Source organism: Panicum virgatum, chromosome 9K (assembly GCF_016808335.1).
Source record: "Panicum virgatum strain AP13 chromosome 9K, P.virgatum_v5, whole genome shotgun sequence".
In the NCBI taxonomy this organism is placed as follows: Eukaryota; Viridiplantae; Streptophyta; class Magnoliopsida; order Poales; family Poaceae; genus Panicum; species Panicum virgatum.
Window position 1 is genome coordinate 30,104,039 of NC_053144.1, and position 26,550 is coordinate 30,130,588.

General features: G+C 45.0%; 1 protein-coding gene and 1 non-coding gene across 2 annotated transcripts; one reads left to right on the forward strand and one right to left on the reverse strand.

Moving 5' to 3' along the window:
* Positions 1–20,327: 20,327 nt before the first annotated feature.
* On the reverse strand, positions 20,328–20,756 carry LOC120647936. Its single transcript, XM_039924738.1, has one exon. The coding sequence runs from the start codon at positions 20,754–20,756 to the stop codon at positions 20,328–20,330; it is 429 nt and encodes a 142-aa protein (XP_039780672.1).
* Positions 20,757–21,963: 1,207 nt separating this feature from the next.
* Positions 21,964–22,070, forward strand: LOC120653147. Its single transcript, XR_005666827.1, has one exon. It is a non-coding gene; the product is annotated as a small nucleolar RNA R71 (small nucleolar RNA).
* The last annotated feature ends 4,480 nt before the right edge of the window (positions 22,071–26,550 follow it).

Consider the following 26,550-nt stretch of genomic DNA (forward strand, 5'->3'; position numbering starts at 1 on the left):
AACATTGATCAGCAACGAATGGCTGCAGGAAGAAGAATCATCCTTAACCCCAATCCATCTAAACTCTCCATTCTCATCATTCTGTTGTCGTCTCCAAGATCAAAATGTGGATGCTCTCTATAGTCCCGCTGTCGGAGCTAATCTCATGACAAATGAGTTTGCCTTAGCTTTTCTAGGCAATTTCAAGCTTACTCCGACAGATAAACAGCTCAAGAGACCGTCAGGTTCTCTTACGAGCAGCTACGGGATAATCACCGATGTGCCATTTTGGCACAATGATGTTAAAGTCTGTCTGAACTTCCATATCTTCGAAGATCTCAACTTTGATTTCTTGATGGGACATCCCCTTAAGGCTCTCTTTAAGGATGTTCCTAAAGACGGATGTTTAAACATCAAGTTAGGAAATGACACTTTCCACATCCCCGTGGATCGAGCATTGACATGCTCAGTGGAAGATCTCCCTATTCCAGAGCCAATCGAGGAAATAATGGTCACTTCCACCTTCGAGTCTTTTGACTCAGACCTCGAGGAGGATATCGAGGAAATGCCGGAAGAAGTCAGCGATGTAGAAGAAGATCCCGATGAGACTTCTGAATTGCCCGCGATTGAAAAGCCATCACGACCTTCGATTGAGCTAAAGCCTTTACCTTTCGGGCTTAGATATGCCTTTCTAAACAGTGATGTAGAGTCTCCCGTGATCATTAGCGACAAACTCTTAGAAGAGGAGACGAACAAGCTCATCGCTGTTTTAGAGAAGCATCGATCAGTCCTAGGCTATACCCTACAAGACCTCAAGGGCATCAGTCCTTCCCTTTGCACCCACCGAATCCCATTGGATCCCGCAATAGCACCTTCTAGGGAACCCAAAGAAGGTTGAACAATGCTATGAGGGAGGTGGTGAAGAAAGAGGTTCTCAAACTCCTTGATGCTGGAATTATCTATCCTGTTCCGCGTAGTGAGTGGGTAAGCCCAGTTCAAGTCGTGCCCAAGAAAGGTGGCATGACAATGGTGGAAAATAGCAAGAACGAGCTAATTCCACAACAAACCGTCATGGGATAGAGGATGTGCATAGATTACAGAAAACTTAACAAGGCCACAAAGAAGGATCACTTGCCACTACCCTTCATCGATGAGATGTTAGAGCGGTTGGCGAAGCACTCCTACTTCTGTTTTCTTAACGGTTATTCTGGGTACCATCAAATACCCATCCATCCCGAAGATCAAAGCAAGACTACGTTCACATGCCCTTATGGAACATATGCCTACCGACGAATATCGTTTGGGTTATCTAACGCACCCGCGTCATTCCAAAGGTTCATGATGTCCATTTTCTCCGACATGATCGAAGAAATTATGGAAGTTTTCATGGACGACTTCTTAGTCTATGGAACAACCTTCGATCATTGTCTAGAAAATTTGAGTAGAGTCTTGTAGAGATGCCAAGAGAAGGACCTGATCCTCAACTGGGAGAAATGTCAGTACATGTTCTGTGAAGGCATCGTTCTGTGGCAGAACCACCTGAATTATCCTGGCTCAAGTGCGCAGGCCATCACCATAAAGGCAACACCAGCTCAAACGCACTTCAAACGGAATAATTCTTGGTCTGTCGGGTAACGTTCCGATACAACCACCGGTTCTCGGATCGAACAAGCATACCCCGCACGAAGGCGAGTCCAGAGATATTACAACCACAAGTTTACAACATAGGCAAAGTAGTGATTACAACATGTTTCAAAGTACTTATTACAAAACCAAACTTTGTAAACAGTTATACAAACCATAAGTGTAAAACTTCAGAGTTTAACAGCAGAAGATAAAACACGACGGCTACAACACGTTGCCAAAGTATACCAGGCTAGCCCAAGCATGGTATTACTCGTCAAAGTCATTGCCGGCCGAAGACGTATCCCACTCGACGGACCAGCCAAGAGGCAAAGAGCAGGGATAGGTCAAGCTAGCGATCTACTCCTCAAAACTCATACCTGAAAAGATTTCCAACAGCAAGGCTGAGTATTCTAATACTCAGCAAGACTTAACCGTCAATGGGTATACTAAACCCACTTTAGCTAGACTATGTAAGGTTTGTGAGGCTCTGGTTTCCTTTTGCTGAAAAGCAATAAAGAGTAGATCCTTACTTTCAAATTTTAGCTTTCAAGATTCTAGTAGATTAACCATTCTATGTAAGCAACTACTATCCAATCAAGGTAGATCTTTAACGAAACATCAAGATTGATCATAGTATTGTTGCTCTTATTACTCTGTGTGGCAAAGTGATCAAGCAGTCCCAAACTGTGGGAAGCAGATGATTCGAATCAAATTTCTTAACCTGGCCAGGCAATCCTAACACACATGTTTGGAACACCGTCGGGTCGTTTCCAAATAACTGTTTGCCTTTCTTTCCGGCTTGTGGATAGGAACACTCTCCCCGACTATAGGGCTCCCCCTCGTCCCACAGGGCACTTTCTCTCATCCCATAGGGCACTCTATACCTCGTCCCTCATAGTCATAGTGTTGCACAACATAAAAAAAACCTATCCCTAAGAGAGAGTGTCAGGTATATCCACTCCCCGGTCCAATCGGTTACTAGGCTTACCGCGTACCATATTTACGGCATGTGGCTAGTACATTCAAAAACTTAACCAGCACTACCACACACCGCGACCTTAGCAAGTTCATCAACATAGACGGGGTCTCACCAAAGGTCATGATATCGAACACGACCCCGTCCGTCGTCCTTATATTGATAACAGAAAGTAAACAAACAATTCCTATAAAGCTCGCGAGTGACAGGCAATCACTCGACTTTTACCGGTCCTATAAACTTAGCAAATAGTCGAACTCAGGTCTAGTGTTCAGTACATAGGTTCCTAGGATCATGCATCTAGGGTTTCAATTCAAATCCTAAGAACTGTAAATGCATAAGCAAGTAATAACAGTAAAGGGTAATAATTTGAAATATAGGTTATGTCCGGGGCTTGCCTTCTCGGTAGTTGCTAACTATTTCAGCCCTAGGCTCTTCCGAACTTTGGTCCGGGGCTTCAGTTAGTACGGCGGTGTTCGCTTGAGCTTCGAGATCACCTCCTTCGGAATCCGGGATCAGCTTGTACGTCCCGTCCTGACAAAGCAGTCGTATCTATATGTAATGCAAGAACGATATTATCAACACACATGGGCAATCGTTTATAGAGTAGTTAAATAACAATTCTAACGACACAAGGCATCATGATCAACAGCACAAGAAAGCTATATTAACATCATAAACATGTGGGAGTGGTTTCCTATAGCAAGCAAACTATGGTTTGCTAACAAATTAGTCACTCAGTGCACATTCAGTAATAAAATCAGAAAAAATTACTTTGAACAGAAGGTAAACAGAACAAGCTATCCCGCAATTTTCATGCTAAAACATGTAGCCAATTATTCATAACAAATCAACCATTCAGACCACACCTAGAACAAGATTGAATTACACAGGTTAAACTAAAGCAAAACATAAGCTCAAAATTTAAAAGAAGACCTACACAGGGATCAATTAGCTACTGTGAATTTTTCCTGATTTTATCTACACAGAATTAATTCTGAGAAAATAAACAAAATAGACATCATATTAGCAAGATTCATTTTTAGCTCCTGTTCTTGTCAGGAACTGGGGCTCAAACTTTATGTACAAGCTAAACTATCCAAAAAGGTCACTCAGAAATATTTTCTTGATTTATCATCAGCATAAACTATTTATCATAATTAAAGTCTACTAAACAAGGATTAAATCAAATAAACAGCTACACATGAGAACTGTCTAAGAAATTTTATAGAAATACTAGTGTTACAAGAACAAACTATCATAAAAGTTTCACTTCAAGCATGGCTTCAAACATCAGTTAAGAAAAAGATAAAACATCTAGTATTTATTTACCTAGTGACACAAAACCATTTATACAGCAAAAACTTGTAACCAACACCTACCATATTATGGTTCTACTGCAAAGAGCTTTACACAAGGATTCCAGAACATCAAGATTTGATATTTTACGAATTTCCTACGAATTTTTACTGAATTTCAAAGTTCTCAGCTAGAAATTACAAAGAAGTCCTTAGAGCACTATTCAACTGAGTCTAGGCCTATTCAAAGAACACCCTGGGTTTTCTTTTCTTTCAACCCGAGGTCCCTAGGCCGGGTCAGAGGGGGAATGCGGGGTTTGACCGGCCGTTTCCCGGCGAGGGGCTCACCGGCGGCGAGGGGTAGGTTGGGGAAAACGGAGTAGAGGCCGAGGTGCTCTCTCTGGATGCTCTTGGGTCGCGAAATGAGGGCGGGAGGAGGTCGGTCCACGGCGAGCGGCGGCCGGTGGAGCTCGGCTACGACGGCGAGGGGGCTCCGGTGGAGGTCTGAGGGCGGGATTAGGCCAGAGAGCTGCGCGGGGCCAAGTCGGAGCTACTGGCGGGGTTAATTTGGGGCGGGGAAGGGCGGAGGAGTGAGTTCGACGGTGAGGTTGAGCTCGTCAGAGCTCGGGCGGGCGGCGGAGATGTTCTGGGGATTCTGGGCAGGGAGCGAGCGAAAGGGCGAGGGGAACTGGTAGAGGGGGTTCTTGTAGTGCTGTTACGCACGCGAGATAGAGCTCCGGGGCTCTGTGCTGCGCGGGCCACGGCGGCGGCGAGGTGGCAGCTGGCGGGCGGCCTGGGGCGCGGGGCAGAGCGGAGAGGGCACCAGCGCGAGGGCAAGAGCGGTGGAGGAGGAGCAGCGCGACGCGTGGGCACCAGTGCGAAGCAGAGGTGGCCGGCTGGCTCACCACGGCGGGCGGGCGGCGCACTGCACAGCGGCGGCGGCAGCCGGCCCTGAAAATAGAGCAGAGGAGCTGGAGGAAGGGGATAAAGGATCTAAACATAATTTCCAAAATTTCCAGGGACCAAACTGTAAAGCAGAGATAACTTTTAAAATAGGGCTCAAATGAAAAAGTGCCCAACATGAAAGTTGTTCAATTTTTCAAGATCTACGACTTTGATGTCGTGCAAAAATTGATTTGACTAAAGTATAAAGAGCTAATTTTGAAAACATGGAAGGGATTTTGAATTTAAAGGAAACTTGTCTTTTTCAATGCAATTTCACTTCAAACTTAGGCTGATTTGAAAAGTTTCCTGCCAAGCAATGATTGCACTAAAATTTTCAAATACACCCTCCACAAAAGCAATAATTGCACACCTTATTCAAATAAACTACAGAAAGGACCTTGCATAAAATCATAATTACACATATAACCTTTTATATTTACAAAAAGATCCTTTTTCAAGCAATCAAGCACATGATGCATAAAATAGATACACAACTACTGTGCAGACACCTAGGGTGTCACACGTTCTAGGACACTTAGTGTCCGAGAGAGGGATAGAGGTGGATAAGGCGAAGATTGAAGTCATTGATCAAATTCCGCCTCCCATCAATGTGAAAGGAATCAGAAGCTCCCTTGGCCATGCCGGATTCTATCGAAGGTTCATCGCGAAACTTCTCCCAGATCGCTAGACCCCTCACAAGTCTCCTAGCCAAGGATGTTCCTTTCCAATTCACAAATGAGTGCCATAAAGCCTTTGACACTCTCAAAAAGGCACTCATCTCAGCTTCAATCATTCAACCCCCAGATTAGAAGCGCCCGTTCGAGATCATGTGTGATGCTAGTGACTATGCGGTGGGGGCCGTACTAGGTCAGACCAAGGAGAAGAAGCATCACGCGATCGCGTACGTAAGCAAGACACACACTGGAGCTCAGCTCAATTATGCCACAACAGAAAAAGAGCTCCTAGCAGTTGTCTTTGCTATCAACATGTTTAGATCCTATCTAGTGGGGACCAAGGTCATCATCTATACAGACCATGCTGCACTCAAGTACCTCTTCACTGAGAAGGATGCTAAACCGAGGTTGATCAGATGGATTCTCCTACTCCAAGAGTTTGATTTGGAAATTAAAGATAAGAAAGGAGTAGAGAATTCAGTGGCGGATCATTTATCACGTATGACTAACACGAATACCCAAGACCCGCCGATAAATGACTTCCTACGGGATGATATGCTTCTCAAAGTGACAGCTTCGCACCCCTGGTATGCGAATATCGTGAATTTCATGGTTTTGGGGTATGTACCCCAGGGGAGAGCAAAAAGAAGCTAGTTCAAGAGAGCAGACGCCACCTATGGGATGCACCATATCTGTACCGAGTCTGTGCAGATGGGTGATGGGTTGCTTAGACGTTGTGTACCTACGGCAGATGGACAAAAGATCATAGAAAAATGCCGTGCAGCACCATATGGAGGTCACTATGGTGTATTTCGCACTCAAGCAAAAATCTGGCAGAGCGGTTTTTATTGGCCATCTATGTATGAAGATACAAAAACTTCATCCGAAGATGCCCAAACTGCCAGAGGCATGGAGGGATCACAGCTCGCGATTCAATGCCCCTGAACTACAATCTTCAAGTTGAACTTTTTGATGTCTAGGGTATTGATTACATGGGACCTTTTGTAAGATCCCAAGGATGCGAATATATCTTGGTCGCCGTAGACTACGTCTCCAAATGGGTCGAAGCCATGCCATGCAAAGCCGCAGATGCAAAGCATGCCCGTAAGATGTTCGATGAGATTATCTTTCCAAGTTTTGGCACACCACGGATGGTAATCAGTGACGGAGGGTCACACTTCATTGACTCAGCCTTCCGGAACTTTCTCAAGGAGCTAGGGACAAGGCACAACATCGTGACTCCGTATCATCCTCAGACCAGCGGTCAAGCTGAAACATTCAACAAACAAATCAAGAACATTCTGCAAAAGACCGTGAATGAGATGGGGAGGGGATGGAAGCTGAAATTACCGGATGCACTTTGGGCATACCGTACAGCATACAAGACACCCATTGGAATGTGACCCTATCAGCTTGTCTACGGGAAAACTTGCCACTTACCTGTAGAGCTGGAGCATAGAGCGCACTGGGCTATCCGGAAGTGGAACATGGATCTTAAAATAGCCGAAGAGTACCGAAAGCGTCAGATCTCGGAACTGGAGGAATGGAGAGACAAAGCTTATCATAGTGCCTCAATCTACAAAGAAAGATCCAAGAGATGGCATGATAAGCGATTGAAGCCCAAGAACTTCAATCCTGGAGACAAGGTATTGTTCTTTAATTCCAGGGTCAAGTTATTTGGTCATGGGAAACTGCGAAGCAAATGGCGAGGACCGTATCACGTCATCGACACATCGCCGCATGGAGCCATCACGATACAAGATGACGATGGTAACGCCTGTAAGGTAAACGGTCAACGACTCAAGCTTTTCCTAGACCATAATAAAGCTCTTGATGAAGAGATAGATGTGATTGACTTAGTCGATCACGCACTTATATCTAAAAAGAGCCATATAGGCCAAAAGGGCAGGTGGGCCCGTTCTACCTCTCAAACACCTGACCCCACCTGTTGAGCCGCGCAAGCTGGGGCCCACTGGGGCCCAGCCTAGGTCGGCTGGCCCACCAGGTCGGCCGAACCTGGGCCAGCTCCAGTGAGGCCCAGCTTCAGTGCACGGCCTCCTTGACCCACCTAGAGTCCAATACCATGAGGGGTGACGGCGTTTCGCGATGGGAAAAGGAGTCTCACACCCTTTTTCCTCTCTTCAGAAAACCTGAACCCTACACCTTGTTTCCATCTACTGCACAAAACCTCCATTGATTCCACCAGCATCCCATCACCTTCAACCCATGGCCGACAAGGAGATAGTCCCATACGTTGCGCCAGAATCCCGCCAGGGCGATCCACTTAGCCCTATGGAGCAATACTTCGCTGAGGCTCTCCAAGAAGAAGCCTTCTCGGTGACAATGACCTCGCCAGCAACACCTCGAAGAACCCGCAGAAGGAGGGACCCGAGGGGCGCCAGGGGCAGGTCGGCCGACCACCCTAGTCGGCCGAGTTCCCCACGAGCCTGTTCGGCTCCCGGCTTCTCTGGTGGTTCTCCATCGCCTGGTGGAACACCTCCAACAGAGGGACGGCGTAACAAACCACGGAACAGGCCTTCAAAGAAGAAGTTAGAGGTCTTCGCAGTCAAGTTGTTCCAAGACGAGAATGCACCCGGGCCAAGGCTTAAGCCCAACGAGGAGTACGTGCATTCCTGGGTAACAAAGGAGGGCCGGATAATCAGCCACGAATACCGGCGCAATAAGATATCTCCTGATGAGCCACCACTCCAACCATGCCTCACAATCTTTAGAGTGAGACCACCAGCTAGAGCAGAAGATTATCAAAACAAGACTGAGATAAAGAAGCTTTCCAATGAGCTTACAAAAGCTCAAATGGCCAATGTCAGATTGGACACATCTCAGCAGAGGTTGAGGATGGAGGTCAGAGAGATACAAGAGGACCTCGACCTTTACTTCCAGTTTCTTGATGAAAGGATGGATTGCCTAGTAGAGGCACTAGGAATCCAAGACTTTGAATAGGGATCTTAGATGAGACCCCTAGTTATCATAGGTTTAGTTTGGGCACTAGTCTTAGTCGTTTCATTTAGGTTTAGGCCAGTTTAGTCGCGCCCCAGTTTTTATTCACTTAGGATTGTGAACTTTGGCTCCCCGGTGTTAATGCCGGCAGAGCCCCATTATCAATCATATTTGGTTTGTTTTGTCTATGATCGAAGAGCAGGTCGAATACAAGTGTGGGGGGGGGGATCCCATGACGCTACACTTCCACGATCACATTCACACATCACGCGCACCTCCTGCTCCGACTCCTGAGTTTGCACTACCTCACTTGTTTCCTCCCTTTAGCATTTCTAAAACAAGAGCATATCTTTTCAAATACTTGAATCTGTTTAAGAAATCTACTAACTGGAGTTCTTGATAGATGCCTTGCATAATTGTTTTCATGCTGCGCTTAAGTTTGTGAACCATATCTTATAGGACCCCATGATGCTTAGTTGTTGACTAACGTGATATGTCTGGTTTAAAGTTGTTCGTCTCTTTCATGTTGACCAGTCTGGGAATTTTATTTATAAAAACAAAACTAAGTTCATGGTCTTATCTCTTTATCCACCATCCTACCAGAGCCATATGCTACCTTCCAATTGAAAAAAAAATCCCATGCTATGTCTCTTGGCTACATGTTGAGCTTGATCAAATTTTGTGACCCATCATGGTTCTACTTTGTTTACGCTCTTGATTAAAGGTTATATATTCTGATGAACCTCATGCTCCTTAAATACTGTCTGGCAACAATATTAAAAAAAGAGAGAGAAAGAGAGATGAAAAGATGGCATGCCAAAGAATCATGACCCAAAAAAAAGAGAGAGAAAAAAGATGGCATGCCAAAGAAGCATGACCTAGCAAATAAAGTCAGACATGAAAATGAGCATGTATTTATCTGTGCGCTAACCTAATCAGTTCGTAGATATGAGTATCAACCTGTGGATCCAATTTTTGATCTTGCAACAGATTTGAGTCAAGCAGATGCCATTCTACCTCATTCACCAAAACTCCACATATACCGTCAGAGCCTGTGGGGTAAAATAGGGGATAAATGCTAGTAAAGAAGCAATGAGCGATTCTGAGAGACCCATGGAAGAGAGTAAGACCATGAACATCTTTTTCTGCAAAAATTCTTTCAAAAATCCCCAAGTCTGGCAGCATGACAGGATGACACTCGAAGCCAAGATCATTCCGTTCTTCAACAACTCAAGATATCATGGTAGACACATTCAAGTTCACAAGCAAGAGCAAGGTATGGAACAACTTTTGTGAAGGATATTCTATCAGGAAGCTACCGCTTCACCTTAGTCCTAACCTTTAGTTGGGACGAGCAAAGGGCCAAGTGTGGGGGATCTTTTTGACGGTCACTAACGACCAATTTTGACTGTCAACTCCTGGACAAAAAGGAACCAAAATTTGGAATAAATGCTAGGATAGATTTATTTACTAATGAATTTCACAGATGATATTTTGGAATGTGTGCAGGTGATTTCTAGCAGATTTTGCAGTATAATGGTGTGGTTTGATCCAAGACACGATGTTCCAGCGAATCAGAACACGACACGTGTCAGAATATGGAGTAGAGGGCCCACCAGAGCAAGAAACCAACAGTACAAAAGCCAATACCCGTGCTAATGACAAGTGGGCCCAGGAAGGAACCCATGGACCAAAATGGAAGGTCGGTGGGCCCATTGGGAGGCCGGCCGACCAGCACCAACTTAAGCTGGACACGTGGAGAATGCTTATTGGATGAGTATGTCGGTTTGCCAAAGATCAGCTGCAGATGATGCCTCCCTTGGCTGCGGCTCCCTCCTATAAATATAGAGGGGGGTGAAGAAATGAAACACCACACCACACCACACCACACCCAACTCAACTCACCTTCTCCTTTGGAGCTTGAGGCCTTCATCCTAGATGCTTAGGTAGACTAGGTGGTGTAGAAGAAGAGGAGGAGAGTGAGGAGGAGTCGGGGAAATGCCGGGTCTATCGGCACTCTTCTCCGCTTGTACCTCGATGGATGCTTATTCAGTTGTAAGTGTTCGAGACTTTCTTTGATTATTTAGAATTAGAGTTTAGATCGCAAGTTATCATCTCTGCCTTATATTAGTTGATGTGTATGTTAGCGAGTAGCATTTGATCTTAGCTTAAGACCCTGGTTAGACGTGGTGTCTAGGCTGGACTATACCACTCAGTTGTCTGATAGTCCCACGGTTTGTAGAGGTAGCCGGCAGGTGGTAACAGCCCTGTTCGAGCCCTAGTAATTCTTCACGTTCGGATATTGGATAGAGCACTATTACTAGAGCTATCGCCTTGTATAAGCCGGTCGAAACCGGTAGCTCGAAGTATAACGGCAATGTGATCTCTTCTTCTAGGCATAGATTCTAGATATAGAAAGTCCTCTCTTCTATCTTCTCCACACCGGCGTATATGTTCTTGGATGAGTCTGAACCCGTAGATAGTGTATTCACGTTCCTCAGTGGATACGATACCCTGGAATACTCTTGGGTGAAAGCTACAGCGGTATCGGTGCGCTTGCGGATTTATTCGTGACGTTACAAAGTACCAACACTTGACATTTCCGCCGGAGGGTCGTTCACACATAAAACCACAACCGAAGGAGAAACTCTCTTAGATCGTATCCTAGAGAACACATCCTTCACAGAAACCCTTCCGGCATTGGAATCCTCAAGCCATGAGGAAGTTCCGTTGGTTGATTCTACACTCCCAAGACCAATTCCCGTAGAACCAACCACAGACCTTCCCCCCGAACCAGAAATAATGGAGGAAGAAGAAATTCAACCTCCAGAGTTTCCTTTCAACATCGAGGAGGATGTTTTTCAAAATTTCAGAAACACCTCGATGTATCCCTGTGAAAAGAGACCTCCAGTTCCCAAGGACCCAATAACTTCTCCAGATAAAGCTTCTTTGTAGGAGGTAGTCAAGGGGGGTAACTGCTGTCATGAACAGTGAATGGATACATGAAGGGGAAATGTCACTCGAAGCAATTTGAATTCAAACCCCCTTGTATACTATTCCCTGTTTCATCCAAGGGACTGCTGTCTCAGTTCTCTATAGTCCCACGGTCGGAGCAAACATCATGTCTGCATCGTTTGTGCTTAGCCATCTAAGCGACAGACCATTGCTCCCGACCTCGAGATCCCTATGGATTGGACCACGCTCCATCATAGAAGGGATTAGAATCTTTCATGACATACCAGTTTGGTATGACAACGATGAGATCGCCCTAGATTTTCATATTTTTGAAGTCCAGGACTTCGATGTTTTAATCAGGCATCCCGTCGAGAAGATGTTCTAGAATATCTCTTCTTTAGGAACACTCGATGTAACTCTTGGATATAAGGCCATTAGCTTACCAATCCTTCGATCAAAAGACTCCATGGCCGAACCTATACTCCAAGAAGAATCAGTTGATGAGGTAGAAGCTTTCCCTCCTATCGAAACCCCTGAGTCTTCTTTAGAAGAAGATGTTGAACTCTTCACTCAAGAAGAAGATGACCAGGATGAAACTTTTGAGTTGCCCACTCATGAGCAACTCCCTCGCCAACCCATAGAACTGAAGCCTCTTCCTTCCGCTCTCTGCTATGACTTTTTACACGGCGACACTGAAACTCCCATCATTATTAGCGACAAGCTATCTAACGAGGAAACATCCAAACTAATTGCTATTTTAGAGAAGCATAGGGCCGTGTTCAGCTACTCTCTCCAAGACCTAAAGGGAATCAGCCCTACCCTCTGCACGCATCGCATTCCTATAGACCCTTCCAAAACACCTTCTAGGGAGCCTCAGCGTAGGCTCAACAATGCAATGCGAGAAGTCGTCAAGAAAGAGGTCTTGAAACTCTTGCACGTTGGGATAATCTATCCCGTACCACACAGTGAGTGGGTCAGCCCCGTGCAAGTTGTGCCCAAGAAGGGAGGCATGACGGTTGTTGAAAACAATAAAAATGAGATTATTCCTCAACGAACCTTCACGGGATGGCGCATATGTATAGATTATCGAAAACTCAACACAGCCACAAAGAAGGATCACTTCCCGCTTCCATTCATTGATGAAATGTTAGAATGGCTAGCCAAGCACTCCTTCTTCTGTTTCCTCGATGGGTAATCGGGTTATCATCAAATCCCCATCCATCCCGATGATCAAAGTAAGACCACGTTTACATGCCCATACGGAACTTATGCCTACCGTAGGATGTCATTTGGGCTATGTAACGCTCCTGCATCGTTTCAACATTGCATGATGTCTATCTTTTCAGACATGATCGAAGAAATCATGGAAGTTTTTATGGACGATTTCTCCGTCTATGGAAAAACTTTCGATCATTGTCTTGAAAATTTAGACAGAGTCTTACAAAGATGTCAAGGAAAGGACCTAGTGCTAAACTGGGAAAAATGCCATTTCATGGTCCGAGAAGGCATCGTCCTCGGACACTTGGTGTCCGAGAGGGGAATTGAGGTGGACAAAGCTAAAATAGAGGTCAAAGAACAGCTTCCACCTCCAGTAAACATCAGGGGTATCCATGGCTTTCTAGGTCATGCAGGGTTCTATAGACGGTTCATCAAGGACTTCTCACAAATCGCTAGACCCCTCACAAGCCTGTTGGCTAAGGATGCACCCTTTGAATTCACTAACGAGTGCTTAAATGTGCTCCACATTCTTAAGAAAGCACTCGTTTCGGCTCCAATCAACCAACCCTCTGATTGGAGTCTCCCCTTCGAAATAATGTGTGATGCTAGTGATTTTGCTGTTAGGGCGGTCTTAGGCCAAACCAAGGATAAAAAGCATCATGCAATCGCTTATGCGAGCAAGATTTTGACTGGAGCTCAACTTAACTATGCAATCACTGAAAAAGAGCTCCTAGCCGTAGTCTTTTCTATAGACAAGTTTAGATCTTACTTGATTGGAGCAAAGGCTATTGTTTATACTGACCATGTAGCTTTGAAATACCTGCTCACCAAGAAAGATGCTAAACCTCGATTAATAAGATGGATTCTCATACTCCAAGAATTTGATCTTGAAATTAAAGATAAAAAGGGAGTAGAAAATACTGTTGCAGATCATCTATCGCGTATGCAGGTTGCTAACTTGCAGGAACCTCCAATAAACGACTTTCTACGTGATGACATGCTTCTGAAGGTGACGGACTACACCCCATGGTATGCAAACATTGTGAACTTTATGGTTTCAGGGTACGTGCCACCGGGGGAGAACAAGAAAAAGCTCATTTTTTAGAGTGGTCGACACCTTTGGGATGACCCATAGCTGTACAGGGTATGCACAAATGGTCTGCTAAGAAGATGCATACTCGTAGCAGAAGCCTTGCAAATCATTGAGAAATGCCACACCGCAGCATACGGAGGCTACTATGGAGCCTTTAGAACACAAGCAAAAATCTGGCAAAGTGGTTTCTTCTAGCCAACGATGTATGAAGACACCAGAGAGTACATCCGGAGGTGTCGAATATGCCAGATGCAGGGTGGCATAATGTTGGCGCCTACCAACGTCACCATCGGGAAAGTAGCAATGACGCCCGCAGACGCCAATTTTGGGTGGCAGTATTTCATGAACCACGAATGAATCCTCAAGCGCATGGAAGACCACTGTAGTATTTTACCCGGGAGTATATCGGGGTGTCATTTATATTTCCGCAGGGAAGGCGGTGAGTGAAGAGATATAGACTAGTTGATGAACTTTATCTAGATTGGATATTCTCATGCATAAACAGGGGTAAGATATATAACATGGTAGGTGGTAGTGTGACACACACACAAACTACCCTCTGGATAAATAAACAAAAGAAAAGATAAAAGATGCTCTAGGCTGGGAGCAAGGCAGAAGTCAGAGCTGAAGTCAACTGTGCTAGGCTAGCTATATCTACACTTTCTCATTGGTTAGCTCGTCTGAGATTAAACTACACAATAGGGAGATCGGTATCGAAGCAACGGGAGGAGCCCGTACACCCCGGCGACTTTATGTACCTCCTACCCCCGATACCGAACGTGGAGGATTACTCGGGCTCGGACAGGGCTGTCACCACCTGCCGGCTACCTCCACAAACTGTGGGTATAGTTGACATCCAGCAACACTTAGCTAATCTAGACATCATGTTTGCACTAGTAAGAGATACTCTAGTGTCCCGCGTGGAGCCCCCACCCTCCGGATGGACAGACATCACACTAGAGCAATCATACGAATACTGGAGCAGTTGATAGAGTTCTAAGAACAAAAGACTAACCATCTCCAGCACAGGGCGATCATGCAATGCAAGCATTGAATAATAACGCAACCATGACAAGAAGCATATACCCGATAACTCAGAATATACTTCAAGCAGATGGTAACCATAGTCTAATTCTATTACAAATGACCGAATATTACAAGAGAGAGCTAGAGATGAACCCATACCTGAACTCCCGAGTAGATCCGGCGACTCGATGACTCCTAGACTTCTCCTAAACTCCACTAAGCCTAAAGACTATGCAAGATGAGCAAGAGAGGAGAGGTGTGAGGTGTGTGTGTGTGTGTGTGTGTGTGTGTGTTCTATTCTCCACTCCCCCCCCTTGTATTTATAGCAGGGAGCCACAGGGTGAAGCTTGCACAACCGACATAAGGGACCAATGGGGAGGCGCCACGTGCCCTAGTTGAGGCGATGGGGCCCATGGGCCAGGTCGGCCGACCAGGTAGGTCGGTCGGCCTGCCCGGGCCACCAACCGCCTCCAACTTCTTCTAGCAGGCTATCTTGGGCCTCCTTGTCTGATCCACGTTGGGGTTGGCCTGTCTTGACTTCATTTGGATAGGTTCTTGGGCTACAATTGGTCCAATTGAGCCTGAATTGGTGCTCTGATATTTTCTGTGATTTTATGTCGGGCCAAAGTGTGCTTGCAACCAGCATATTAGCTCAAAAACACAACTTGCATTTTCGAGAAGGTAAAGTGTGGTTTAGGGACTTTATTGGATAAAGATGTGTGTAAGAAATACAAACTCTCATGATTTTCTGATCAAGTTGATGCCTGGAAATAGTTGTTAGTGAGCGTCAACAATCACGTACACACCATACAGGCATGCCAACTTCTATACTGGAAGTTGCGCACTTTATCCATTCCATTCCACAAAATAAAACTCCATGCTATTCGTGACCATCCTCTCCAAAGTTACAAGGACATGGGCTAAAGAAATAAAGAACATGCTCAAGAAAGCATGATGAAAAAAATGAGAGTTGGACACATGAAGGTCCAAAGTATTCAAAAAAAAGAGAGTTGGACACATGAACGAGGAGAGAAATAGTTCATGAAAGGAGTTCATACAACATCCACATAGAAATTCATACACATGCACATCTTGATCAAGGATTATGACTTGTTTTCTCCCAAGGATCCGGTCTTTGACTCAGCAACATTTGAGGAACAGGTATGCCTTCAACCCTTCTCCCAACCTTGAGCTCCACATAAGCCATTTTAGAGGTAGGATAAAAAGAAGGCAACACTTTGCCTTGGTGAGAAAGCCAAAAAGCAAAAAGAGAGATTAGAGGAAACAAATTGAGGAGCTAGGGCTATGTTTGATTTTGAAAACTTATAAAACCCAAGTTTTTGAATAAGGGAGACTAAGGAACATGAAGTTTAAACTGTTCCAAGTTTCAATTACCATGGTAAGTGCGGTAGACATATAAAAAAGTTCACAAGTCTGGGAAAAGCTTGGAATGACTTGTATGCAGGTTTCTTCAAAGGAGTTGCATCCATCTTGATCTTCGCCTCTTCACTCAAGAACGAGCAAAGGCTAAGTGTGGGGGTGTTGTTGACGGTCGTTACGTTAGAAATAAAGCCGTCAACTCCTACATCTTTTCCTAACTTTCAAACCACCAAAAGTAGTTGTAGGGCTTAATTCTAATCGATTCAACGAGTTTTGGTGATTCTTGGTTTGCAGGCACCCATACGAGGAATAAGGAGAAAACAAGCACAAGACACAATATAAACACACGAAAGACTTCATCCTGTGTTACACTTACAAGAAAGGCCCATTCGTCAGAGCAAACCGACATACAAAACCTTGGCCCACACATATCAGAGAAAAGGACCCACATGTCAATGTATCGGCCAAAGACGGTGGCAAGAGGCGGTGCCAGGGGGTCGGCCGAACCCCTGGTTCGGCCGAACCTGGATTGGCACCAGTCCAGGTGTACTTTGGCCAGTGATTCTCCCTTATCCTCTCAAGGGCAGTTATCAATGTTTCCATATCTGAAGATGCCGGGAACCGACCTTTTCAAGCTATAAGAAAGACCTCCACTCACCCTCTCAATGTATCTATTCTCTCTCATTCTCATACACAAGGAGGAAAAGTAGTAGTAGTGCTCCACTTGTACCATTAGAGTAGGGAGTGTGCGAGGTGGAGGATCGAAGAAGAGCCGGACGTGTTAGCCTCTCTTCGTCTTGTACTTCGACGGATACAAGCATTTGAGTAAGTATCCGGAGTTCATCTTCTGTTAAATTCTTGGCTCAGTATTCTTAAGTTATTCTTTCGTTTACGGGTTCATCGTCCGTTCTCGTAACGGATACTCTAGTAGAGGGCCCCTGGTAAAGACGGGTAAACCCTGCGCAATGCTAGAGTAAGTAATCGAAGGCTTAAGCGTGGTGTTTAGGCTCTAGATTACCTTTGTTTGCCTCATGCTCTACAGTATTGCAGGGTAGACCGCGGGAGGTGACAGCCCCGTCGGTCCGATACGAAGCTACTTCGTGGTTAGTGCGCTCCCTCCTGTCCGGGTATGGCATAGAGCAACAAGCCGGAGGGCCCTCACATACCTAGGTCAGACCAGTGCCCGAAGTAAACGAGTAAAGAACCTAAGTCTACCTTACCTTGATTCTTATCCTTAGATAAACCACACTACCCGATGCTCTCCAACTTCTCGTTCTCCTGGGTTATTCTAGCTAGAAAATCAGTGCACCTCCGTTCCTTGTGAAATTACGATACCCTGAATACTCTCCGGGTGAAGTGCTACAACGGTATCTTCCGTGCGCTTGCGGATCCTATCTGTGAACATTAAGAAATACCATCATTTGCAATGAAATCAACATATGGCTTTGGATAGGAATTTCAAATCATCGAGGAACTTTATTATATTTTTGGTGTATTCAAAATTAAATACTCTGGATATAAAGCATCACATAGGAAAAGATCATAGCAACTCTATTTAACCATATCATAGCTCACAACAACTTAGATTTGGATCATACTTTTGCTACCCACAAGTTTCAAGTTTTGAGGTTTGAACTTAAAGCCAACGAACCCAAAACTAGGCAGAGCACAAAGTTGTAACTAAGCATATGAAGGAAATTAACAGAGCAACTATTCATCATTTCAACAGGAAAACTCACACCATGCTTACTACACATATTAAAGCAAGAAAAAAATATTTTTTTGTTTTTTAAGTTTTGCAGATTTTTATTTGGTTTTAATTTTGTAAATTTTTATTTTGTTTCATGCAAGATTTTGAAAGCGGTAAAAGATAGAGTTTGATACAAGTTACCACTCGTGGGGATCCTCCCCCAAGCTAGCTTTAGGCTCACTGCTGTTGGTTGGGGTTAAACCCAGCCCAATGGTATTAGGCCCTCAACTCCTCCTGGGTCTGCTGCTGTTGTCGCTCCAAGTTGTGGATCCTCTCGCCTGTGTGTCGCTGCCAGTTCTGAGTTGACTCGATGTGCTGGCCCAGCAACTCGTCGATGTTGGTGGTGCGCACATTCAACTCGCCCATCTGTCGAGTCAAAGTGGTGAAACCTTTGGACGAGGCCGAACGTCTGGCGGAGATCGGGGGTCCACTGGAGCTGGAACTGGTGGACCGGCGCCCTTGGGCCTGCCGTGCCCACTCCTCTGTACTTGTGCTATGCCATGAAGAACCACCCGCCTCATGGTGGTATGAGGTCTGAGTATGCTGAGGCGGTGTTGGCGTTTCTTCCCTTCTGGTCTTGCTCCTTGTCAGCCTGACAGGTAAACCAGAAACACTATGCCTACGGCCCCCTTCTCGTTGAATGAGAGGGATGGTTACCAAACAGCAATTATACAAATGGAATTTCGCATTGGGCAGCGAAATCTCATTTGTATAGCCCATGAAGAAGAAAATTAAAGAGTCATCTAGGCCTCTCTTGAGTGTGTGACCTTGAATCAAATAAGACTCGTCGATATACACGTGATCACCCTCAATGAAGGGAATGGATTTCCCCTCTAAGGCACCGACACGTGTAGCGATACAAGTAATCAATGAAGTACACTCAATAGGACCTGCCATCTTGAAATTTGAAAGCCATTGCTTAACCAAAGCTTGTGCGGGGGAGATTTTGATCTTGTTGACCATGGCATATTAAATGAGCAACTCATCCATGGGTCGGACATCATCTCTTGGAAAGAGAGTGATGGCTAACCACTTCTGCATCAAGAGAAGAGCTGGATTATGAATGTCATTGCACCGAGGTGCAAATCTGCCATGGACAACTTGACCCGAAATCTGCCCCCAAAATTCATGATGATTAAAACCGCGGCAAGCTTGCTCAAGAGAAATCGGCCAGTGTTCGTTGAAATCGAGGTGGCCAGCAAAAGTTTTCCAAGAAAGCAAATAGTTCTTCCCAAAATGTCGAAAATAAACCCCATTTTCCACCTCCCGAAGAGTGCAAAGGAATTGGATGGTAAGGAGCCGAGAACCGTACTCCTCAATGGGAGCGAAGTTGCTCCATCCAATTGCGTGCCAAACATTAGCAAAGTCTTCATACATACCTGTTTTGATGAGGAGTTCCGGATCGAAGGCTCGTGTGTAGACGAAGCTTCGGTTCATGATGATGGTGTAGGCTTGTCATTCACGAGCATCGCGCAAGTCGAGGTAGGGTGCGTCATCTTCATCAATTTCTATGGTCTCGGCTTGCGGTTCGGCTTGCACTCCTTCGTGTTGTTCTTCTTGTTCGCCTTGTTTATAGTCCATCATGGTCAGTGTTGGTGTTGGTTCGGAGGAATGACAAGAGCTTGACTCACCCCATGAACGGGACGAGCCTAACCTCATCATCCTCTTGATAGCTCCGGATATCTTCCGACCTGCACCCTTCATGCTTTCAACAAGAGCGAACAAGAACGAACGAGAACAACTCGATTCGGGTTACGTTAATGAAATGAAAATGAAAATGAGAGAGAGTGTGTGTTCTTGCAATCAAACTTGAGCAAAAATCTAATGAAAACCCGAGAGCAAAGTTTGAGAGAGTTTGAGAGGGAGTGAGTGAATGAGAGTGGAGTGTGAGAGCTCAACACCCACCCCTCGGCTCTATTTGAAGGGAGAATGGCCGGGACCGTTAGGAGGAGCTAGGCACAATGGCTAGTGACCATTGGAAAAGGCTGACAGCGAGCCGTTGCCAGGTGGCGTCGGCCGACCCAGGGGTTTGGCCGGCCCCCTTGTGGGCCCAGTGGCTGACAGCCAGGGCCCAGGTGCTCCCCAACGATAATAAACTTTGAACACTTGGGTGTCAGGCCAAACTTTGCCTTGAAAGATTTTCAAAAGTATTTTTCAAAGGATTTCACAACTCAGAAAATATTTTTGGATTTTTTATAAAAACAGAAAAGGTGCTAGAAAAGATTCTAGCATGCAATGGTGTTTTGAAAATTCAAACATGCAGTGGAAAAAATTTCAAAAGTCAAGAAAAGAAAATTTGACAGAAAATTAAATATGAGATAAATACTGATTTACCTTCGGCAAGGGCTCGTCGTTTTGAGTCTGACGAGCGGGACCTTTCTCCTGCACTGACTTACCATTATTCGGCTCATCCTGGAGAAGTGGACAAGGACGAACTCTCAACCTTACATCACACCTTCTTCAATTGTCTTCTCTTATAGTAGGTGGTCGTAGGTTCTTTCTTGGGAGAAGATTCTTCGGCTTCTTCTTGTACGTTCAGCCCAGACTTGTTGTTTATCATTGAACATTGTTCCTTCTTAGGCCAGAACGAGAATCTTTCCTCCTTCCCGTTGATGTTGATGCGGATTTCTCTAGCTCCCACGTCAATATGAGCTCCGGTAGTACTCAAGAATGGCCGCCCAAGTATGAGCTGTGTTTCCTTTGATATTTCCATGTCGAGCACTACAAAGTCAACCGGGATGAAGTAGTCTCGCACTCTGACTGAAACAACTTCAGCGATTCCCTCTAGATAGCGGATCGAAGAATCCGCTAGCTGGAGGTGCAATAGTGTTGGTGTCAGATGCGTGAGGTTGAGCTTGTCGAAGACGACCTTGGGCATTACGCTAACGCTAGCCCCAAGGTCGCACAAGGCGTGGCCGAAGTGTTGAGTGCCAACAGAACATGTGATCATTGGGCACCCTGGATCTTCTTTCTTCTCTGGGGGTTGATTGAGTATAGTTGCGCTACACTCTTCTGTGAGCTTGACTACCTCCGTTGTGGGCAATGGTCGCTTGTTGTTGATGATGTCCTTGATATAGCGAGCGTAGGTTGGCACATGCATCACGTCCAGTAATGGGACGTTAACATATATCTTCTGGATCATCTCAACAAATCAAGCGAACTGCTCGTCCACGGTAGTTTTCCGCTTCCGAGTGGGAAACGGGAGGAAGCTTGTGTCGACGAATTTCTGCGGGGTCTCTTCTTTCGGATCTTCGGGATCGTCATGTTTTGGAGGTTCTTCATCCTCTTCATGTGGACATGTTGCTTTCTCTGCATGGTTAGGATGTGGTGGATCACGAGTGGACTTACCACCCCTAGTGGTCACCGCATTTAATCTTTCTGAAAAGGGAATAGCAGCAGCCACTTGCGCAAGCTGTGTTTCTATCATTTTGTTGAAACTTAATTTATTTTTCAAGATAGAAGAAAGAGTTTCAACTTTTGTATTTATATTTTCCAAAACATTATCATTGGCAGCAAGCTTTTTATTTAAAGATTCATTGATTTTAGCTTGGCTAAAGACAAGATCTCTCAAGGAAGGTTGGTTTGAATTAAAATTCAAATTGAAATTTGAGTTGAAATTGTTACCTCCTCCTTGGAATGGTGGGCGTGCTTGACCCCACCCTTGGCCTTCTTGTGGACGGAACCCGTTGTTGTTGTTGATGATGATGTAGGCTGCATCTTCATGGGTCTCGGGGCAGTCATCCCCCGAGTGTCCACCATTACCACAAACCTCGCACGTCATGTACTAGTTCATGGCTTGGAAGGGAACGAACATTTGTTGTTTGTTCCCTTCGTCAAGCTTTTTCAGTAGAAGGTCCATTTTAGCGATGAGCATATCCGTTTCCTTTACGGTATGCATTCCACCCTTGGTTCAGGGCTGGGAATGCTCCTTGTTCTAGCCCTGGTTGGCGACCATCTTCTCGATCAAGGCCTTGGCCTTGGCAATGGTGAGATCGAGATAGGCCCCTCTAGCAGCAGCTTCCAAGTGGGCTCTAGATGTAGTCGTTAGCCCGTTGTAGAAGCTTTGGAGTATGAGCCACTCGTCCATCCTATGATGAGGACAGGCGAGTATGTACTCTTGGAGTCTCTCCCAAGCTTCCAGGATGGATTCCATCTCTGTCTACTGGAAACTTGAAATTCTTCCTCGCAAGACATTCATTTTGCCCAGTGGGAAGAATTTGGCGAGGAACGCCGCGGAACATTTGTCCCACGTGTTGACAGCTTCTGTATTCTGATAAAACCATTATTTTGCTTTCCCCAGGAGGGAGAAAGGATTCAAGTGAAGCCTGATGATGTCAGCTGTAACGCTTCGTATGGTTACGGTCTTGCAAAACTCCAGAAAGTTCTGGAGGTGGGTGTTGCCGTCCTTGTTTGGCTTGCCACAGAATGGGCTAGCCTGCACCATGTTTATGAGGCTGGACTTCAACTCGAAGTTCACGTCCCCAACATCAGCGTTGGGTCCAGTCGCCACATTGGCAGCTGAGGGGACGAAGAAGTCGCAGAGAGTCTTCTCAGCCATGGGTTCGGTTGTTGTTGCTGGTGCCTGAAAAGCTGGTTTGCATGTCGACAACAAGAGCTGAGGAGGGACGACGCGAGGTCAGACCCTTCTCACGAGTTTCTTGGGATTTTCAACAAAATTTGTCGGCAAGGAGAAACCAGTCATACACTACCCTATTTTCATCCAATCAGGAGAAAACAAAAGATGATATTAGCATGTATAAGCAGTAGTTACCTCTTATTCACAATGTCATGTTTATGTATTAGTAAAGTTCTTTTTACACCTAGTGCCATCCCCGGCAACAGCGCCAGAAATGCTTGTTGCCATTTCTTAACGAAATCACTAGGATTGGTTAGTTCCTAGCAACGGTGCCAAAAAACGCCGGGACGGCCACCCCATAGCAGTGACGCCATGGGACGGCATGCGGTATGTCTTAACTGATGTGGACAAGCCTACGATGTCCAAATAAATGTCCCAATCTTTCACGGTACTAGCAGCAATACTTTCACTAAGTATTTATTTTTCAGAAGTAAACAATCAGCCCAAAAACTGATGCACTGTTAGCAGTATTTATCTCGGTAATTTCCAAGGTAACAAACAAGATCTGACAATAAAATAATGCTTCTCTTCAAACACAAGAACAGGTCGGCACCTGCTCTCTTGCGGCAGGTGACAGAATCAATATTGAGAATTAATTTTTTCAGTCAATCACAGCAGCAGCTTCTCAGGAAAAACCAAATAGCAAATTCATGTCAAGGTAGTTGACCAGACAAGATAATAAGATAACCACAAGTGCAAGATAAATCTGTTTGATCAACTATACACAATCAATAGTGCTCATAGATGGGGTCGGCTTACAGTAGATGCAATCCAAAACCCTAGATAGGTCTTCCACCCGCGGCCTCGACGAACCACGATTAGGAGATGAGACCTCAACGAGATCGAACCAGCGCACCCAGGAGAGATCATCACGCTATTCTTCACGAACCCTTGAAGGATCGGCAGGGTAATGAGAGGAGCCGCCTCTCTGTTCTTCGGAGAAAAACCTACGACGAAAACATGATAAAAACCAAGTCTCCGTTTACAGGGAACGCTGCCCAATATAAGTGCGCGCAGGCACCTGGACTTAACTTGGACTCGGCCAACATGGCCTGACTGCACATATTAAGAGTCTAACAAAACAAACCATATAGCCAGATGCTCTACAACCCACGTACATGCATATAGTTGTATTAAAATAATCCGGCTAGCTTGCGAATCCTATTCCAATTCAGCCTGTTTCGTTGATGCTTTACAGTTGGAGCCAATCAATATTCTCTTCCATGGAATTTGTGTCCCTTCTTTAAGTCTCACCTGTATAGAACCAATATAGATATATCCTCTTTTCTTCTCTATATTTTTGCGCAGATTAATTCCCTTGAAAAGAAGGTTGCACGGCAATACACTAGATGAAACAGCCTGACTCGTCTCCTTGGCCCTCTCTCCATGCTTCATATGAATATTAAATTCACCAAGCTTAATTGTCATAGAATTGTTTATATTATTACTACCCCAAATAATTGAATCCTTCCCTTTGTTCAATAGGACATTATTAAGTGTAACATTGTGAGGAGCCATGGGCTCATCATCGGCGATCCCCTCACATCTACCTGCCGAATCCATCTAGGGTTTGTGAAGGATTGCGTGACTTGGATCTCTCCTGGGTGCGCTGGTTCGATCTCGTCGAGGTCTCATCTTCTGATCGTGGTTCGTCGTGGGCGCGGGTGGAAGATCTATCTAGGGTTTGGTTTGCATCTTATTGTAAGCTGATCCCTCTATCTATTGCTGCTACTATTTGAGTATTAATCAGAGAAAATTATTTGGCACTACCGATACATTCATCTGTGGAGTTTAGTTGGTTCAGCATCCTATATTCTACTTAATACCTGGTCTAGCTGCTGAACTGATCGGATCTTGAATTAAATTGATTGACAATACATTTGTTTGGCTGCCAAGAAGGATTGTTTTGCTGTCGTCATCCTCCAACTAATTAATATCCTGCTGTGGTAGTGAACAAGATTGATATCTTATATTTGTTTATTGTGGGTTTTCTTTGCTTCTGCTCGCGTTAGCCTGAGAAGGAATTTTAGCTGCTGGATGTTGTTTGTTGGCCAGAAATATCCTACTTGAGAATTTAAGGGGAGTTAAATTTCATACGTACCATGAAAGATTGGGCAAATCCTTGGATAGCGTAGGCGTGTCCTTATCAGTTGGAATAGCGTGATCAGGATCTCTCCTAGGTGCGCTGGTTCGATCTCGTTGAGGTCTCATCTTCTGATCGTGGTTCGTCGAGGCCGCGGGTGGAAGACCTATCTAGGGTTTTGGATTGCATCTACTGTAAGCCGACCCCATCTATGAGCACTATTGATTGATTGTGTATAGTTGATCAAACAGATTTATCTTGCCCTTGTGGATTATCTTATTATCTTGTCTGGTCAACTACCTTGACATGAATTTGCTATTTGGTTTTTCTTGAGAAGCTGCTGCTGTGACTGACTGAAGAAATTAATTCTCAATATTGATTCTGTCACCTGCCGCAAGAGAGCAGGTGCCGATCTGTTCTTGTGTTTGAAGAGAAGCATTATTTTATTGTCAGATCTTGTTTGTTATCTTGGAAATTACCGAGATAAATACTGCTAACAGAGCATCTGTTTTTGGGCTGATTGTTTACTTCAGAAAAATAAATACTTAGTGAAAGTATTGCTGCTAGTACCGTGAAAGATTGGGACATTTATTTGGACGTCGTAGGCTTGTCCACATTATTTGGTATCAGAGCTGGGCCATTGTTAAGGGGGTTGGTGTTATCGAACTGTCCAGATTAAACCGTCTTAAGTGTGCTAACTATCATTTTAAATATTAATCAAGCCACCACGCACTTAAAACGGTGTAATCCGGCAGCCTGCTGGATTAAGGATCGAAAACACCGGAAGTCTCACCCGAAGGCGAGCACAGATGATTACAAGCAGACTAAAGTTCTAAAAATTAAGTTTACAAAGCAAAGTATTACAATTAAGTTTAAATAAAAGTTATCAGAGTTAAAAGTGCAGTGGAAATTTAGAAAGGAAGTTCAGTTCGAAAACCACGAGATCTACGAAGTCGGGAGGATGTCACATCGAGCCCACCGACGTGAATCCTGGTCAGCTTCCACCAACAATAAATACCTGAAAACAGGGTAACAACAAACCCTGAGTATACTAATACTCAGGAAGACTTACCCAACTAAGGGTATACTTAGCCCATTATCTAGACATGCAAGGCTTTTTGGCTCTGAAGTTTGTTTTGCTGAAATGATACTAATACTAGATCCTTACCTTCAGTATTTTAGCTCAATTTAAGTTTATCAAGCACCAACTAGATTTGCCTGACATCTAAAGCAAGCATGGATGATCACATTATATTTTCCAAGAGTATCATAAACATATCTCATCACATTGTCATTCTCGTTCCACTTGTTTACTACGATGTGACAGAGAGATCAAGGCTCTCATAACCGCGAGTCACGGCGAATAGATCCGATTTAACCTTGCAAGGTGGACCTAACTCACATGACACATGCAAACCATGCCGGGCCACACGCGTCAACTGTTCTCGTCATTACCACGACACCTAAACCACACCTGCCAAAACCCGGGTGAAGGGCCCCTCTCGGCGAACTCCCGGAGTACCCGGAGGAGACATACACTCCAACACCCGCCATCATTCCACTCCCAGAGTAGCAGGTCGCAGTTCAAGCTATCGTTGTAAATCAGGTCTACAGCTTACCGGTTTCGACTACCTCCTACTTCCGGCATGTGGTTAGTACTGTTCAATCCTCGATTAATGTGCCAACAACGGTACGGTCCTTAATCGACACAGGTGGAGGTCCACTTTCCATACATTCCATATCCATAATCCAATTCCTCTCCACCCGGTCTCCATTCTTCTTTTCTCACAGATTCATTCTCAAACCACTTTGCCATAAGTAACAAGGACCTATAGCTCGCGAGTGACAGGAATCACTCGACTTCTACCGAGTCCTAATTAAGCATGGCAGTACTAACGACCTGCACACTAGTAAAGTAACTAAGGAAACCTAGGGATCATGCATCTACGGTTC

Bases quoted from the DNA above. Each gene is read 5' to 3' on its own strand.
- LOC120647936 (XM_039924738.1), bottom strand. From the start codon at position 20,756: ATGCCCAAGGTCGTCTTCGACAAGCTCAACCTCACGCATCTGACACCA.